At 42.3% G+C, this 17,660-nt stretch overlaps 1 protein-coding gene across 1 annotated transcript in view; it reads left to right on the top strand.

Moving 5' to 3' along the window:
• The window catches only part of LOC147725884 (long-chain-fatty-acid--CoA ligase ACSBG2-like), a 428,421-nt gene that overhangs the window by 192,153 nt on the left and 218,608 nt on the right, over positions 1-17,660 (top strand). The window contains exon 8 of the mRNA XM_086960024.1: positions 12,736-12,917. Coding sequence (XP_086816150.1) covers positions 12,736-12,917 — 182 coding nt within the window. The remainder of the gene's footprint in view (positions 1-12,735; positions 12,918-17,660) is intronic.

Below are 17,660 nucleotides of genomic sequence, written 5' to 3'. Positions count from 1 at the left end.
TGAGATCGCCTAAAATGAGAAAATTGCTGACAGAGAATGCTAATTGTGCGACTGATTCAATAAGGGCGTTAAGGAATTTTCCCGGAGGACCCGGGGGGCGATAGATCAGTAAGCCCGACAGGGAGTGGGCTGGGGGAAATAGAATGGAGAATTGGCAGCTTTCGCAGTCCTCGATATGAGCATCGGTGGTTCTGCAGGTGAGATGATCCTTAAAAATAATGGATACCCCCCCTCCTCTCCCTTTGGGTCTATGAAGTGCTTGACAGAGGTACCCTGGAGGCAGGGCCACGACAATGTCCGAGTCAGTGCTGTCTGATAGCCACGTTTCTGTAAGAAAGAGCAAATCGAAGTCATGGTCTAGAATTAGTAAATTAGTTTCAATTGCATGTTTAGGGAGGGAACGGCAGTTAAGAAGTCCAATCTTAAGTTCGAGTTTTGTAGATGCGGTAGGGGGTGGAGCGCAGCGCATACAGTAGTAGAAAGGTTTACCTACGGTATGCGCATGGTAACAGGCCAAGATTGTTCTCGGTTGAAGTGCGCGGAGCATGTCTCCAGTGTATACCACGCGCGCGTGTGGGGTATCCGGCAGCATTTCTGGGCCTGGGTCCGTCTGGGCCCGTCCGCTGCGCGTACGGGTGTTGCACATATTTAAAGCACAGATTGGGCGTGGCTTCAAGAAGTGGGCGTGGCCTGACTGCAGGCTCGCTCGCTGCTGTCGGGAATGGCGTTTTTCTATCCCGTGGCGGTGTTGATATCGACTGCCAGGGAGTCAAGAGGTAAGAGTAAGTGCCCCAACCGCTATGCCGGTGAGGGGAAGTGCGCAGTTTTAAAATCACAATCACACACAATTTTTCAGAAAATACACGTTTTTAAAAGTATAACCTCCCGGCTGAGCCTCAGGAGTACATTACATTGATGTGTACTTAATCTCAATAAATGAGAGACAAAATCAAAAGGAGGAAAAGAAAGGCAAGGATTTCACAAAGCTTAAACTCGAAGCTATCGAATTCTGTAGAAAAGTGAGATTGAAAGCATTTTTTGTTCATGTACCAGCAATTGAGAATATAGAAACAACAGATCTCAGAAATAAATCTACCTTTGTTCCCTTCAACAATATTCCCAAACAAGTATTGGCTTTCAAGCAGGTATTGTTATCATCCATTAACAAACTAGAGAGAGGCAAAAGCTACACCCATCAGAACATGAGCCAAAAACAACGAGCTTGTATAAAATCTTTGAAAGAGGATCCATTGATTGTCATAAAGCAGGCAGACAAAGGCGGGCCGTAGTCATCTGGCCTCATGAGATGTATCTTGCAGAAGGTTTAAAACAAGTGTCTAATACGACTTGGTACCGCAAATTATCTGAAGATCCGGTTAAACAAATTCAAGGACAGATTGTCCAAATACTAGAACTTGGCAAGAGAAAGGCTTTTTGGGAAACAAGGAATATGATTTCCTTGTTAAAAAATTCCCTAGGACTCAAGTCCTATATCTTCTGCTGAAGATACATAAAAACCTTAAAGACCCCCCAGGCCGCTCAATAGTTTCGGGATGTGAGTCTTGTCTCGAACCCATTGCGAAATATGTTGACTTTCTCCTAAAACCATTTCTTAGTGAGGTAAAATCATACCTTAGAGACACTACCGACTTTCTGTTGAAAGTGGAAGGTACTCACTTTGACCCCGAGATACAGATTATGGCAACGATGGACGTTACATCCCTCTATACGCAAATCCCGCAGGAAGAAGCGTTAGAGGTGATGGAACTCTATTTAGACAAAAGAGAAAGACCTCATAGGGTGCCCACTTCTTTTCTTTTTAAGCTTGCTGAAATCGCACTGAGAAAGAATTATTTCACCTTTAATGGTGAGTTTTTCATGCAGGTGAAGGGGACTGCCATGGGTTGTCCTTATGCCCCTGAGATGGCAGTCCTCTTCATGGCACAGTATGAAGACAAATTTGTAGAAACTAACAATCCGTACAAACAAAACATCACACAGTGGTACCGCTATAAAGATGATGTCTGGCTCCTGTGGCATGGGAGCCAGGCATATCTATTGGCATTCTATGAGTGGTTAAATGCTCGCCACAGAGACATACAATTTTCCATAGATTTCAGCACCACTAAAATGACATTTCTGGATGTGGAACGGACATGCTTCCAGGGACAATTACAGACATCTCTATACAAAAAGTCAACAGATAGGAACACCATCTTGCACCACAGAAGTGCACACCCCCCTAGAAATCTTAAGGCAAATTTGCCTTATGGCCAACTGTTGCGAATAAGGAGGAATTGCTCTGATTTGTGCCAGTATGATACCCATGCCCAAAATGTTTGTATGGACATGAAACAGCGTGGTTACCCAAAAGAATTGCTGAAACATTCTTTTAAAAGAGCACCCTTTACACCCCGCGAATGCCTCCTCCAACTAAAAAAGCGAGCAGCACTTGACAAATTAGTGTGTGTAACAACTTTTTGTCCAGATACACATAAAATGAGACAGGCTGTATTGAAGAATTGGCCCTTGTTGGAAGGTCTAGATTTTCCCTTTCCCAAACCAATATTTACTTACAAGGGCAACAACTAATCAGGGCTCATATTACAGTGCCAAAGCCCAAAAATGACTTGTTAACTCAGTGGAACATGAAACCTATTGAGGGCCACCACAAATGTGGAAATTGTGTGGCATGTCCCAATACCATCGAAGGGAAATCATTTTGCCATTCAGGAATAAAATGGAAACATCTGGATTTCTCAAATTGCAGAACTAAGCATGTAATCTATGAGATACAGTGTCCGTGCATGATGATTTACATTGGCAAAACAAGCCAAAAGGTAAATATGCGAATCAGCCAACACCGCTCATGTATAAAGAAGAAAGTTATGACCGCACCCATGGTTGAGCACTTTGTCGAAAAAGGCCACGATGAACATGACTTCAAATGGTCTATCCTGTTCACGGCCAAGCAAACCAATCGCTGTCTTGATGTAGAAAGAGTCCTTTTACAAAAGGAGGCTTACCTCATTTTAAAATTCAATAGCACTCAGACATGGTTGAATAACCTCTCTGAAGTTGCAAGACTATGAAATTTCGTTTTCACTTGGACCGATTTGGTAGTTAGTGACTACTGACCCTCATCTTATTTTAATCTTTAGGTTTGAGCCCTCTTCCTTAATGAAAAATGGTGAACATGGGGCCACGTGTATTAAGGTACTAGTCACTACGCACAGGACTCCCTTCAATTTACACACTGCGTTTTAGTGGTAGGCACACACCGTATGTTATGTTATGTTATGTTAAATTGTATTTGTTAAGCGCTCGTACGCCCGTGGGCTTCATGGCGCTGTCGGAAGGGAACATAACACAAACCTAAAACCATACTCTAAAAGTATTTTTGAAAAGCCATGTCTTAAGAGAGTGTCTAAAGGTGAGAAGATCAGGGCTCAGTCTTAAAGGCAGTGGGAACGAGTTCCAAAAGGTGGCTGCCAGATGGTCAAAACAGCAGTCGCCAAGGCGTTTTTTCTTAAAAGTAGGGACAGCTAGAAGAGCTTTATGAGCAGAACAGAGATTTAAGGAGGGGTTGTATCTGGAGACAAGTTTTTTTATAAATTTTGGACCCGTATTTTGTAGGCTTTTAAAGATGATATAACCTGTTTTAAACGCAATCTTCTGTATCACGGGTAGCCAATGTAGTTGTTCTAGGCCAGGTCTAATAGACTGCCATTTCGGTTGTTTAAGAATAAGCCTGGCAGCTTGGTTTTGAACAAGTTGGAGTCTTTTTAACAGGCCAGCTGGGAGTCCCAAATATAGGCTGTTTGAAAAAACCAATCGGGGCAGGACAAGGGCAATAATAACCTGGGTAAGTGCAGAGTGTGTAGGGAACTGGGCTATTTTCTTTATTTTCTTGAGTTGAAAAAAACTAGCGGAGACTACTGTACCAACTTGACCCTTCAGTGAAAGATCGGCGCTAAGTGTGACTCCCAGACTTTTAACCGAGGGAGATTTGGCGGGTGGGACCCCCATAGTAGGTGGCCAAAAACATGGGCCCGAGCTTAGTTCGCTTTTTCCAGGCAAGATCAGTTCTGTCTTGCCTGGGTTGAGTTTTAGATGGTTGAGGGTCATCCACCTAGGTATGTGTGTCATGGTGTTCTGAAATTTTGTCACAGAATCTGAAGTATTGAGGGGAAAAACAAGTTGGAGATCATCCGCCTAATTATAGATAGTAACTTTAGCATTCCTTAAGGAGTATAGTAGGGGACGAAGATAAAGATTAAATATTAAAGGTTATAATGATGATCCTTGAGGGACCCCACATATAGTGGGAGTTCTGGGGGCTGTGAAGGTACCAAGTCTCACAGATTGCGTGCGTCCTGTAATAAAAGAAGTGATCCAACTTAAGGGAGGGCCCCTGAGGCCGGCATGTTCGACACGGTTGATAAGGATGGTATAATCAACCGTGTCGAACGCGGCCGACAAGTCAAGAAGCACAAGGGCCTGGTGAATGCCTCTGTCAGCATTAGATATTAGAGTATTTTGGACAGCAAGGATCACGGCTTCCGTCGAATGAGAGGGGCGGAAGCCAGCCTGGTTGGGTTCCAGGTATTATGTTTTTTCAATGAACTTGGATACAGAAGTAGAGACATGGGCTTCCAGGATTTTTGATGCATAGGATAAAAGAGAGATTGGCCTATAGTTTATTGGATCGTGTGGGTCTGCTCCTAACTTTTTAATTAGTGGAATAAGCAAGGTTTTCTTAAAGCTGCTAGGCACCTTGCCCTGTAGGAGAGGGCAAGGTGCGGTAGGCGCAAACACAACATGTCCTTGGGCATAATGAATAACTACATGACTAGCTTGCGGTATTTTTCCAGCCACACATACCTTTAATCTATATCCCATACTGTTATCTGGGATTTTAATTGAAAAGATAGATTTTACTACAAGTACCACAATCCTCGGGTCTGAGCATGATATAAAGCACGCCCACAAAACGAGCGGCCATCTTTGTTGAGATCGACCGGGACGTGTGCTACATCCAGAGTGACTCGTAAAATAGGTAAGCGCTTTGCCAGAATTGCGGCAAAACCAGCTTGACTAGCTCGCCATCCAAAGGGGTTACAATGTTCCCCTTTTGTTTTTTACAGAACTCGAACGTGTGTGGCAGAAAAACGCAGTAGAAATTACTTTATATGATCGGGTAAGGGCCGCATTGTTCCAATGGAGCCCCCCAATAAGCTAGAATTGTTTGATAGGCAGGACAGCAGCATTGAAACGTTTTTAAATGTTTTGCAGCTCTGTATTTTCACGACATGGAGTGTTTGAAAGTGTACATGTGTTGAGTAAACTCCACACATAACGCGAAGAATTAGAAAGGAATCTGCCAACAATGAATACAAAGGTAGGCCACATAACGGCTTCCACACTAGGCTAGAGAGGCTCTAGGTTTGAATAATTTACACTTAGCATTTTCTTAACAGCCCCCGCACCTACACTGCTAAAATGTTGGGGAATTAAAGAAAGAAACATTTCCGAGCATAACAAGAGAGTCTTCCACAGTCCACCGCCTAAATCTGGTTTGTAGTCTTAAGTCAGAGACATTGCACTGGTCATTTGTGAAACATTGAGATTTTTATACACAAAACTTTATTCTTTTGTTGTGTACATCATACAGACAAAAGAAAAAAGGCCCCGATGAGATTCCAGGAACTGGTTTCCTGTAATCGAAACGCGTCGGCATATTTGGAGGCACATTTGAAGGAATAATTTACTCACAAGAACTATTTGCTAGCTTTAACACCATGAAAGAGTGTCATTAATTTGACTCCATTCCTCACGCTCTCTTTCCCTCTTGCCTTTCTTTTCCTCCTTTTGATTTTGTCTCTCATTTATTGAGATTAAGTACACATCAATTTAATGTGTTTTTTGTTGTGATGATGTTTTTTTGAGTTTGTGTAGATACATTGTGATATGTTTTGTTTATAAATTGGTTTGTATAGTATTGTAAATATATGTACAGTTTGTCCTATCTTTGCTAATGAATATATATGTAAAAAAACTTTGAAATCAAAAAAAGAAGTCAAAGGTATAAAATATAAGTACCTGGTCAGAATTCAATAAAGAGTATTATTGACCTTCATTAATTGTTTTTGTTTTATAAAAAAAAGAGTGGTCTAGGCATGTTTGTGTTTTTTGCATTTATAAATGGTCCAGCCTTGTCCACATCCAAAAAGGACCTAACTCCTTTGGACACTAATATGTGAAACCAAAAGACACACAGATGATGGATGGAAGGCAGAGCAAATCAAACATACACCCCAATAAAGAGATTTGGGTTAAATTCATTGTTCTTTTGCTCACCATGCCACAAGGCGCGATCTGTTTTGAAAAGGCGATTCTTGAAAACAGCGTGTTCCGTGTTCCAGCCAGTAACATCGGTCCGCAGTTACTGGCTGGAACACACTGTTTTCAAGAAGCGCCTTTTCAAAACAGATCGCGCCTTGTCTGACCTGTCAACCATGCTGGTTTCAAGTTTTAAATACTGAATCTGTGCTATCAAATACGACAGGGGGCACTCATTGCAAAAATATTACAGTCCTGATGATGGTCTTATAGACATCTGCAACCAAGACCGAAACGTCGACCCTTTCATCATCTCCTAATGCAATCCATCTGCGTCAAGAGCTAACCATCGTACATTGTTTGACTTGGTTACTTTCCATGAATTCAAGGAGCTGATGAGTTGTTATGAACTGACCCTTTGACTTTTGCATACATCTGTCCATAACATTTTTTGCTGATACTGATTTGTTCTTCATATCCCAGTATATATTTTTGTTGATTCATTCAATACAATACTTTTTTCAGATAAAATTACTTTTCCGTGTGCTTTTTCTTTCCCTTGTTTCTGCTTATCATTTACTTTTTTCTATTCAATGAAAAGTTTTGTTGTTATCCTATGGATACTTTGGGGTTAGATCTTTGCTACCTAACTCATAAGTTGATCAAAAAATAATATACAAACGAAATCCCTTGTAGCCACTCTTTACCTCAATTGCTTATTGCCCAAGCCTACAAGGGTTGATTGCGTTACCCATTTCTCTTTTACGTTCTACATATGAACAGAAATTCTTCTTCACTGTAAGTATTTAGCCTGTCTACTACTACATTTCCAGCTATCATTTCTTCGAATTCTACTTTTAATGTAAACATTTCTAAAATCTTAGGTTGTTGGTTCTGTTTGTCTAATCCCTGTGCCCACCTTTCTAATTCTTCTGGAGATACTATTGTGGCACTTTTAGTTCCTGTTGAGGTCTTTAATCGTATTGCTTTTGAACAACTAGGTGTAACTCTTTTCGGAGTTCATTTATCTGTTGTCTTATTGGCAAATCCATTAGAGAAATTACTGATTCACATTCACTAACTTTATCCTCAATCATTATGTTCTTTTTCTAGGTTCTATGATAGGAGGGGTCATAACTGATGGTTTTGAACAACTTGCCATAGCCTCATATAATAGAACAACCTGACCTATAGTCACTGGTATGGTCAAGGCTTTAGGGTGTGCACTCAATTGGGTTATTTTCTGCATTAATTCTTCTCTGTTTTTATGTATTGCTTCCCTTTCCCTTTCCCTTTCTCTTTCCCTTTCCTGGAGTACCCTTCCATTCACTTAATCATGCATAACCTGAGGAACCAATGGTGTTTCTGTAGAGGGGGCATTTGGGGTAGTTCTACTGGGTACTTCTTGATATGGTGAAGGATTCTTTGTTAGGATATCTTCCATAAACTCATTTTCTGATTCCCCACAGCCTGTCATTGTAAACTGCTTGGTTTTTCCTTTACATTTGCCTTCCGACTGTTCCTCTAACATTAATATGGGATACAGTCCTACTGTAACCATTGCTTGTCTCCATTGTTTCATCTGATCTTCAAGTGACTCATGCATTCGTTCAGGGTAAAATCCTCTATAACTCCTAGTACTGCTAGATCTGTATCCATCAAATGACTCAGCGTCCCACTCTTCTAAAGCTTCATACTGTCTTAATCTGGGTCTGGGCTCTAATTCATTCATCCACATTTGAAAAATTCATTCATCCACATTTGAAGAATTCTCCCATTAAACTTACCATTTTCAGGGAAAGCTAATATTCCATCATTTTTAGTATATGCGATCCAATTTTCTAACCACACACCGGTATGGTAGCCTCTTTCTATCATCATAATGAGGCAGGTGTCTTAAGTGGTGGGATAAGAATTCCTTCTCTAGTCTTAATGGGTTTATCTTTCTTGAAGTAATATTTGATTTTCTGCATAAGCAACATTTTTCTTTTTTCTCCGTACATTTTAGGAGTCAATCCTTTTATATATTCTTCTCTAACGAAACCTAAATATCTCCTAACTGGCTGATTCCCTATTACTGTTGGATCGTGTTTCCACATACAAACTCTACTAAGTAATACTATTACTGCTTCTATTTTGTTAACCAATTAGTTCCTTTGTGTACATTCAGATTTCACCAATCCTGAAGCAGCTTTTATTCTTTCATCCAATCATGCTCAAGCTTACACAAGTTGCTTGACCAATACTAGCGTGGCTTTAGTGTGATGTCAGTATCACTCCTCACTACTGACCCCTCCTTTACAAACCTCTGTCAATTACACGCCCACTGGCTCAACCAGTCCCAGTGCGGCACTCTGTGACGTCAGCGCAACTCCGGCAGATGACCCTCCCTTCACAAAGTAGTACAGAAACGTATTTTCTTTTAACTTTTCACCAAAATGTTATTAACTACAACATAAAAACATTTGCTACTCCGTCTTTTTCACTAAATCAAAGGATAGTTAACTTCTTTTCACTCTAAATAAAACCTTCCGCTTACTCTTCTTTTAGTAAACCTTTCTTTTTACCCTTCAATCAAACTCAGCAAACTCTTTGCTACTAATCGGTCTCATTTATTCATGAAAATTAACTACCATTTCCGAACAGACGAGTAACCTCACTGCAGTGTGGTTTCCATTTACCACCCGCCATACATTTCCCGGGAATTTTCCAGATAACATAAAACAATATACAAAACGGGGTTGTTAGAACATAAATTGATAACCAATAATCACCAAACTATCAATCAATGAAAACCATATCTCTGCTACCTGAAAACTGATCCAGCGGGCTACAAATCTGCGTAAATCTATAACTATATATTGATTCGGGCCCATATACACACTCACTCTTATAGGCCGGGGGTCAATTTTTACAAAGCTTAAATTGGATCAGTTACCTATTTCATTTTACTAATCTCTTCACTGATCATAAAATCTTTTCTTTTAGTCAATGGACCTATTTAGTTTGAATTAGTAAATGGTGATATGACATAGTTCATTTACCTCTTATCTATTAAATAACCACAGACTTGGGAAAGTTTAAATGTTTTTATCTAGGTATACCATATGAGCAAAACAAATCACAGTGTGAATCCGAGGTAGTAAGATCAGTATACTCAATTTAGTATTCTATTTAAATGAGATTTTCATAACAACAAGTACCTCAGGAAAGAGGATAGAGAGAGAAGCACATTGACACAATACACAGATATATATTTACCTTGAATGGTGTGAAATCAGACCCCTCTGGCCAAGAGTTTAATGGGTTCATTGGAAAATCAGCTGACAACGACTTCAGGACAGGATTCAGGACAGGATAGATGACCTCTTCTGGATTCGACGCCTGCGTCTCACCCCTCTCTGACAATTACCTTCCTCCTCAATTCTTCTGTGATCTTCTTCTAATTAATTTACCTCCTCAGTTCTTCCACGATCTTCTTAAAATTAATTTATCTCCTTGGTTCTTCCGCGATCTTTTTCTAATTATTTGGCTTTAAAAATTCTAAGTCTGCTTCTTCAAATATTCGATCAGCATTTGGACAGCATCCCGGTCTCTCAACGTTGTCTTGCTGCGACTGCGGACTATTCTAACTAACTACCTCAATTCTACTTTCTTAATGACATGTATCTCCCCTAAATGTTTCAACTTTATTAGGCTCCTATTTCTGATTGGACAGGCTGAGGGGATGATCATCACACCATGCTAAGTATTATTACATTTTCTTTAGTTCTTTGTTTTATGTTCCTGCCCAATAATTTGTTCTCCCAAGCTTTATTTCCCACCCGTATTCTCAATTTTATCAACAGCAGTGTATACATTATTACAGTTCTCCATTGAGTTTTCAGGATGTCCAGCTGGTTCCCAGGACATGTACCGAGAACGTCCTTGGACAAGTTTCAAAATTCGACAACACTGTTTCTGGCTTTTCATCTTTGCGCCTGCATGAGGAACCACGTGGGGTGCAGATTTTCGCATTGTTAAGGGACCCAAATACGAACTAATATAGAGGTCACAAGAAAAAGTATTATTTTCAAAAATAAATTATTTCACTGTATACCACCGATCTCTACTCTAACCCCATTTACGTATGAAGACTCTCCATGCATTAGCATTTAGTATATAACTAATTCTAGTTTCAGCAAAGCAGATGCTTAGCATGTGAGTTTCCAAGCTGCCATTTTAGATGCATTTGCGCAGAAGCAGAAATCCAAGCGTAAAGACGTCATTCTGCGTAGATGCAGCTGACGCATGCACAATACAGTTTCCTGCGTTAGCAGACAATTTAAGTCATACTCAGGTTACTTGTTAGTAAAAGACATAGGCAATCTTCATCTAACTAAAAATATATGAAATGTGGTGCATATTAGTATCACAATACATTATTAATACTATGTTACGGGTTTATATGAGAGGAATGCATCTGAGCAAGTCTCTTTTATACGAGTCCTTGCTCCATCACATGTAAATTATTATAATTCTTGCTCTTGAATCCAACAACATCACAACTTTCCTGTCAATTCAAATGGCATTCAGTTGAGTCTTGTTTTCACCCTGCCTGCACACGCTGGAAAATATCCCAACATATTCCACTGGTTACATCTCACCTTCTGGGCTGGGCAGGAATAGAAAGTACAGTTTATGGCTCACCCAATGAACATGGGCTGAGCTGACACTCACCAGCACCTGAAACACATGCCCAGAGATTGAACGAGCAATCCTACAGCCTTCTAATTCTGGAACACTTTCAAATTTGGGATAAATACACAGGCTGCGTGGTAACTGACCATGGATTACAGACCTGTTGGTTTCGAATGACGAGACGTGAAACGGTGAATGAAAAATAATGTAGCTAAGGACTTAAGGATTTTGAGAGTCATGGGCCAAACGTATTCTGAGGGGCCCTGTTTGCGACAGCTTTTGGTGTACGATCCAGTTCCAGGTCTTTCACACCCTCTTTGGCCAGGTCAGTGACAGCGCGCAGGCACACTGGTCCAGATTCTAAATGTGTTTCCATCTGATATTCTGGGATAGTGATGTGTGTTTTCAATGTTGTAACACAGCAGCAGCTTGCTAATATTACTGCAAATAATTTCTGACACACTCCCATTTCTCATATATGAGATATTGTTTTATTCTTAAAAAAACTTTTTTAGGAATGTTGCATGAAACATAAACACAACGTTTCTCTACAAAATGTCTGTAATAGGCTCTCACGCAACACCCACATTAGAAATAAATGAAAGGAAAACGGTATTTAAAACACTGCTTGAAAATGTTTCGAAGTCATCACGGCAAGACTTTGCAAAAGAGAGCTGGCTCTATCAGGGGCCCCCTGAAAGACTAGGGCCCCGGGCCAAAACCCACTTTGTCCATGCCTTAAAATGTCTCTGTGAAGTCCCGCACCCAGCATCGCCTCCTCGCCTCAGCTGGCTCTGCCGCCGTCCCTCATGGGATGCCTCACACCATTCTCTTAGTGCATTCCATGCATGAGCGACCACGAGCCAAACAAGCGCAAGGACGCGAACCCACACAATGCCATGGATACAACAAGACCCAAAGCACAAATCATTTTACCTGTACCCCAGTGCATTCCTGTCCTTTCCCCCTGAGATGGCGCTGTTTCAGCAGCTTAGCACCAATGCAGGCACCCTTGCACCACGGTGCAAGGGTGCCTGTGTTGTCTGGAGGATTGTTATTGTGCAGAAAGGGCCAGCTCTCCTGCACAAAAACAATCCATAGTGGCGTTTTCCATCTTTCTATGTGAGCTGCAAGATGCAGCACACATAAAAAAAGAAAAAGCGAGGAGAAGTAAATATATTTCTCCTCGTTATGCCTTACCTCGGGAGTCATGAGATTTTTTGATTCATTCCCAAAATTACAAGGTCTGGAGTTGTGGTCCCTCTCCAGACACACCAAGTGGGGGTCTGTCACAGACATTTGCCTTTCAGGCACCAAAAGGATTGAAACCAATTGGTTACTTTGGAGACATACTCCAAAAAATGGAAGAAAGATTCACACTGGTCAAAGTTGGCAAACAGTCAAAACAAGACTAAGTGGGGTTCATTTGAATCTGCGCAGATGGTGTGGAACAGAAGGAACTACGGTCAGTGTTTTGGGGTGGCACCTATATAGGCACATTGCCACCGGTGTGAGGGGACAGCAAAAACAATTCCGGATCCAATCTGACAGCTGGGGAATATTCTGAGGTAAGGAATCTGCAGCTAAATTCTTCATCAAATATAACTATAACTCTATGCCAGGTTCAAATCACAGACATATGAAGGTGAGGAGATCTATTAAAGGATCAAATTTGTAAACATTCAAGTCAGCTCTCTCTTTCTTTAATGGCAGGGCTCCTTGGTTGACACGCTGAAGGAGGTGCGACCTACTGTGTTGCTTGGGGTACCACGGATTTGGGAGAAGATTCAAGAAAATTTGGTTGAGCTGGAATCCAAATTATCTCCAATTCAGAGGTCAATCAACATTCAGGCAGGATACCTTGGCCTGGAAACTATCCTGAACTCCAAGAATTGGTATGTCATCTGAGGCGTGTCTATTAATCTCTCTTAAGGTAGTGTGTGGATGTGATGAATGAGCAATGTTGTAGGGGTATCAAGAAGCTTGACAAGTGAGAAACACTTGGATGGCAAAGTCAAAAGGTCATATAAATAAAACAGACCTATAAATGTTTCCTGCAATCTTTTAGTTCCATATTAACAGAACGTGGATTCTAGGTACTTTCCTAATAAAATTGTTCACACTTGTAATATCTAGAGGTAGAGCAAACAGCATCCTGTAGCCTAGAGTTATAACAGAAAAGGGACAGAGGCAGTGCTAGCACAGAGGTAACTGAAGGGACGTGTGGCTGACTCTGATCACTTTCATGAGAACTCCATTATCAGGGAAACTCTTGATCCTTAAAATCCAAACTCCCTCTCACAAGCAGTGACCTAGGGTCCTCAGGCATGCAGTAAATGGTTGTGAACTTATCAGCAAACTCCTAGGGGATATTTTGTTTAAAGGCTAAAAGGCTGTGCTTGAAATAATGTGGTCTTTATTCACATCTCCACTTTGTCACTTGACCAAATAGTTGTATGCATATGAGAAAATCACTACACCTCACTATGCTGAACATTGTGTGGTTGAGTACATTCAAAATTGAATGTCCATTTCCTACTTTAGTTTTTATCATTTATTTATTTATTTCTAGATTTTATATGACACCAGCTAGATCTGAAGATATCAGACCGCTTTACATATAATGTGAACAAGTTTGCTTGTTTGTATTCTGCAGCACACGTAGGCTGAGGAAAATACCTCTGAGGATTGTTTGTGTGCAGGAAGGATCCCCTTCATTCACAAAAACAATCCTGCTACAATGCAGGCACTAGCACCATAGGGCAAGGGTGCCTGCGTTGGAGCTAGCCAGTAGCTTGTGCACCAGAACAGGCAGAGGTCAGGAAAGCATTGGTTAATGTTAAATCCAGTGCATTACTCCTCTCTCGTTCACGCTGTGCTGAGGAGCAAGGTGGTTTGCTGCATTGTGTTGCGTGAATATTTATTGAACTTGCTCCACAGTATATAACAATTCCAAACAATGTTACAGAGGAAGTCATATTGTTCCCCCTGAATAACCTTTCACCCATCCTCCCGACCTATCTGCATCAATGTTTGGCAAAACAGTGTTCAAACTTTAAGTATTCAGCACACCAAAGTAATCAAATATTGATGAAAAGGCTAAAAATGAAAGGGATCTCAAAACATGTCACTTTAGCCAGGGAAACCTACATGAAGGAAATCTACCTTTTCTGTGTAGTCAGCCCAGATTTTTCACCTTTTAATGGAACATATGTTTTAGTTGACTTTAGAACTTTACCTGTGCTAAAAAGTACGAAAAAAATACCTGTGATCCCCCTCTATGCATGCTCATACTTAATATATTTAACTTATCTGTAAGTCCCTAGAATATGAGGCAAAATGTACCCAGGGCCTTGAAGTTAAATGTCATTAGTGCACTACAGCACCTATTCGCGTCATCCACTATAGTTGTAGTGCAAACATGGCTTTAGACCCCCCACTGTAGCATGTCTATAACAGTGCAAAACACACACTTAGACCTGTCAAAATAAATCCTATTGACAGGTAAAAAAATCTCTTTTAAATATTAGTAAGTCACTCCTATCTGAAGCTTGTAGCCCACAAAGTAGGGTGCATTGCTTTTAAAAGCGTGACATGTAGAAAAAAAATGTTATTTCCATATCCCTACACTGACAAGGCCTTAAAAGCGATTTTCTCTGTGGCAGGCCTTGCTAGGTGCACCCCAAATCATCTCCTCCATCTTGTGAGTTGCAGCCTACATGTGCCCCAGATTGCAGTGAGCAGAGTCCAGGAAGTGGTAAGGAGGCAGACTAGTGCTGTCTTTTCCCAAGACAAAAAGCTGTTTAAAAAACGAGTTTCTTTTTTTTATTTCCAATCTTTATTTCGGCCATTTGGCCATAAAAGATAAACAATACACATATACAATCACAAGTAAATCGGTACATAGAAGATAAAACATTGGAAATGCGTATACTAAAAATGCTATAAAAACTATACATCTAAAATTTTAGGAGGGACCCAACACCTTTAAAATACGGTTACGCGTGTGCCAAACATTGGTAAGAAATTTTGTTAATGCAAAGACAGTTGGGCCAGAGACATCAGATTTTAAAATCCTATACATTGGTACATATTCCCTGCAGCCCATATTCCTTATCAATGGGAGGAGCCAGTATTTTCTCGCTACCATATAGGCTGGGCAGAAGAAAGCCACATGTAAGTCGGTTTCCTCCATGGTATCACAGGCCGGACACTGCTTTGTAGTGGGAGGCGATGACCAGGTACTTGTAAAGGACCGAAGGGGCAAAGTGCCATATCTCCATTGGAGAAACAGCTTTCTAGCAAGTACGGGGGAAATAGGATCCAGTACCCTCTCAAACCTATAAAGGTCCTTGCTTTGCAAGAACACAGAGGATAGAGACCCTTCTGCCTGGGCAGCTCGGGCCCTAGCTAATTTCTGTTCATGGTATACATTAGCCAGGGACTTTTTGGAGATGATTAGTGCGGCATTCGCTGGCTCAGTCCATAAATCAGGGAGCCCTAGTTCCATACAAGTGGATTGGATATTTTTGACCCAGGGAATACGGAGCGCTTTTGGGTGGTTCAATAATTCGACCAATTCCGCCCTGTATTCTGCAAGGTCATTGCTGCTCCACAGCCTACGCCAGAAGGCTATGGGTCTGAGACTTATTTCATCAGCTAATGGTCGTAGACCCAAGTCAAGCCTGAGGGGGAGGAGCGGGGTGCTGGGCGGAAGTGCGGCTATATGTCTTATAAACTTGTTTTCCGTTAGTGACAGACTCCTGCAGGGTGTGTGTCCCCACAATTCTGCCCCATACATGATCACTCCCCTAGCCTGGGCCTTGTATATCTGGATTAGCGCCCCCAATGGGCAGTATGAGGAGCCGGTCATCATCCGGGCGATACACCCAGTAGTTTGTGTAAGTTTGAGGTTCGCCCTACTCTGGTGGGATCCCCAAGACATGGTTTCGTTAAGAGTCACACCAAGGTATTCAAAGGTGGCTACTCTCTCGAGCCGTACAGGTCCCAATTGCGGATTCGGCCGCAATTTTTGGCTAGGGTTCAAAACCATGAATTTGGTTTTTGCCGCATTAATAATAAAATCAAGGATCCTCTGTATCCCCATAGGGGTTTTGGATAGCAGCAGGGTGTCATCCGCAAACATGATTGCGGGCACCCTGCTGCCATTCAGTTTGGGGGCGTCAGTATAGTCGGTGGCATTCAGGTGGGCGATTACCCCGTACGAAGAGGCAAAACAGGGTCGGTGCCAACACACAACCCTGTCTTACCCCTCGGTCAACGGGGAATCTATCGGTCAGTTCCCCCGACCTCCCACACCTCACTCGGGCGTAATTATTATGATGCAGCCTCTGTAAGATTAATAGGATGTCCGGGGGAACGCCCATCTCTGCCAGGACGCTCCAGAGTTTCCCCCTGGGCACCAGATCGAAGGCGGCCCGTAAGTCCACAAAAATTGTGTACAGGCTACCGCCCTCGAATATTGCTGCCCTCCAATAGATAAGGTTCAATCTAAAAACCTGGTCCACTGTAGATATTCCCTTCCTGAATCCCGCCTGGTAGGGACTAAGGGCGCCCACCTCTTCCATCCAATCCTGGAGCCGATTCAGCAAAACCCTGCCAAACAGTTTCTGTGCTACGTCAATTAAACTGATGGGTCTGTAGTTGGCTGGGAGGAGAGGCGAGCCCTTTTTGAAGATAGGGACCACCTCTGCCCCCAGCCAAGTACTAGGGATTTCCATGCCGCTAAGAACTCCGTTGAAAAGGGCGGTAAGGTAGGGCGCCCAAACAATGGGCTCCTGTTTAAACATGTCCCCAGGTAAGCCATCCAGTCCCGGCGCCTTTCCAGAGGCAAGACCTGAAATGGCAGCAGTGACCTCTCCCAGCGTTATTGGCTCCCCTTCGTAACCTGGCCAACCCACCTCGGTGACAGCAGGAGACTCTCCCGGCTCAGAACTGTATAGAGACTGGAAGTGTGACTGCCACACCTCAGGAGTAATGTTGGGCTCTAATGCCGATTGAAGATTCCCCGACCCCCCGCTCACTATCCTCCAAAACAAACGATGGTTTTGGATCGCTAGAGCCTTGGTAAGTTCTTCCCACTGATTTTCCTCCCATTCGGTCTTGGCGTGGGCAACGAGTTTCTTGTAAGCCTGCCTGCTTTGTCTTAGGCTGTCCCCCCCTAGGCCCTCCTTAATAAGTCTGAGGAGTTCTGCTTTTGCCCTTCTGCATGCTGGGTTATACCATGATGTTTTGCCTTGCCGCCCTTCTCTTGGCTTTCGTGAGCTACAAGAGAGATGAGGGACCGCAGCTTTTATAAGGTCCTCATGAGCCTTGTACAATATGGCCTGTGAATCTTTGTTGTTTGCCTCGGTATCCAAGCTCCCCACAGTTTCCAAGATGGGAGTTATCCCATCATAGAGGATGGGGAGTTTGTTCCTGCTTGTTACCAAGTGCTCCCACCTGATTCTTCTCCTGCTATTTTCCAGGAGAAGCGCAGGTTTGATCCCTTCCGCATTGGTTGCGGGAGCTTGGGGACCAGGGTGGACAAGGTCAAGCTCGAGTGCATTGTGGTCACTATCGGTCCTTTCCGTTACCCTAAAGTCCTGGATTGTCGGCCACTTCACTATTTGGGCCAA

Source organism: Lissotriton vulgaris, chromosome 3_1 (assembly GCF_964263255.1).
Source record: "Lissotriton vulgaris chromosome 3_1, aLisVul1.2, whole genome shotgun sequence".
Lineage (NCBI taxonomy): Eukaryota > Metazoa > Chordata > Amphibia > Caudata > Salamandridae > Lissotriton > Lissotriton vulgaris.
The sequence above is the reverse complement of the archived record's forward strand: the minus strand, read 5'-3'. Positions and strand labels throughout refer to the sequence as shown.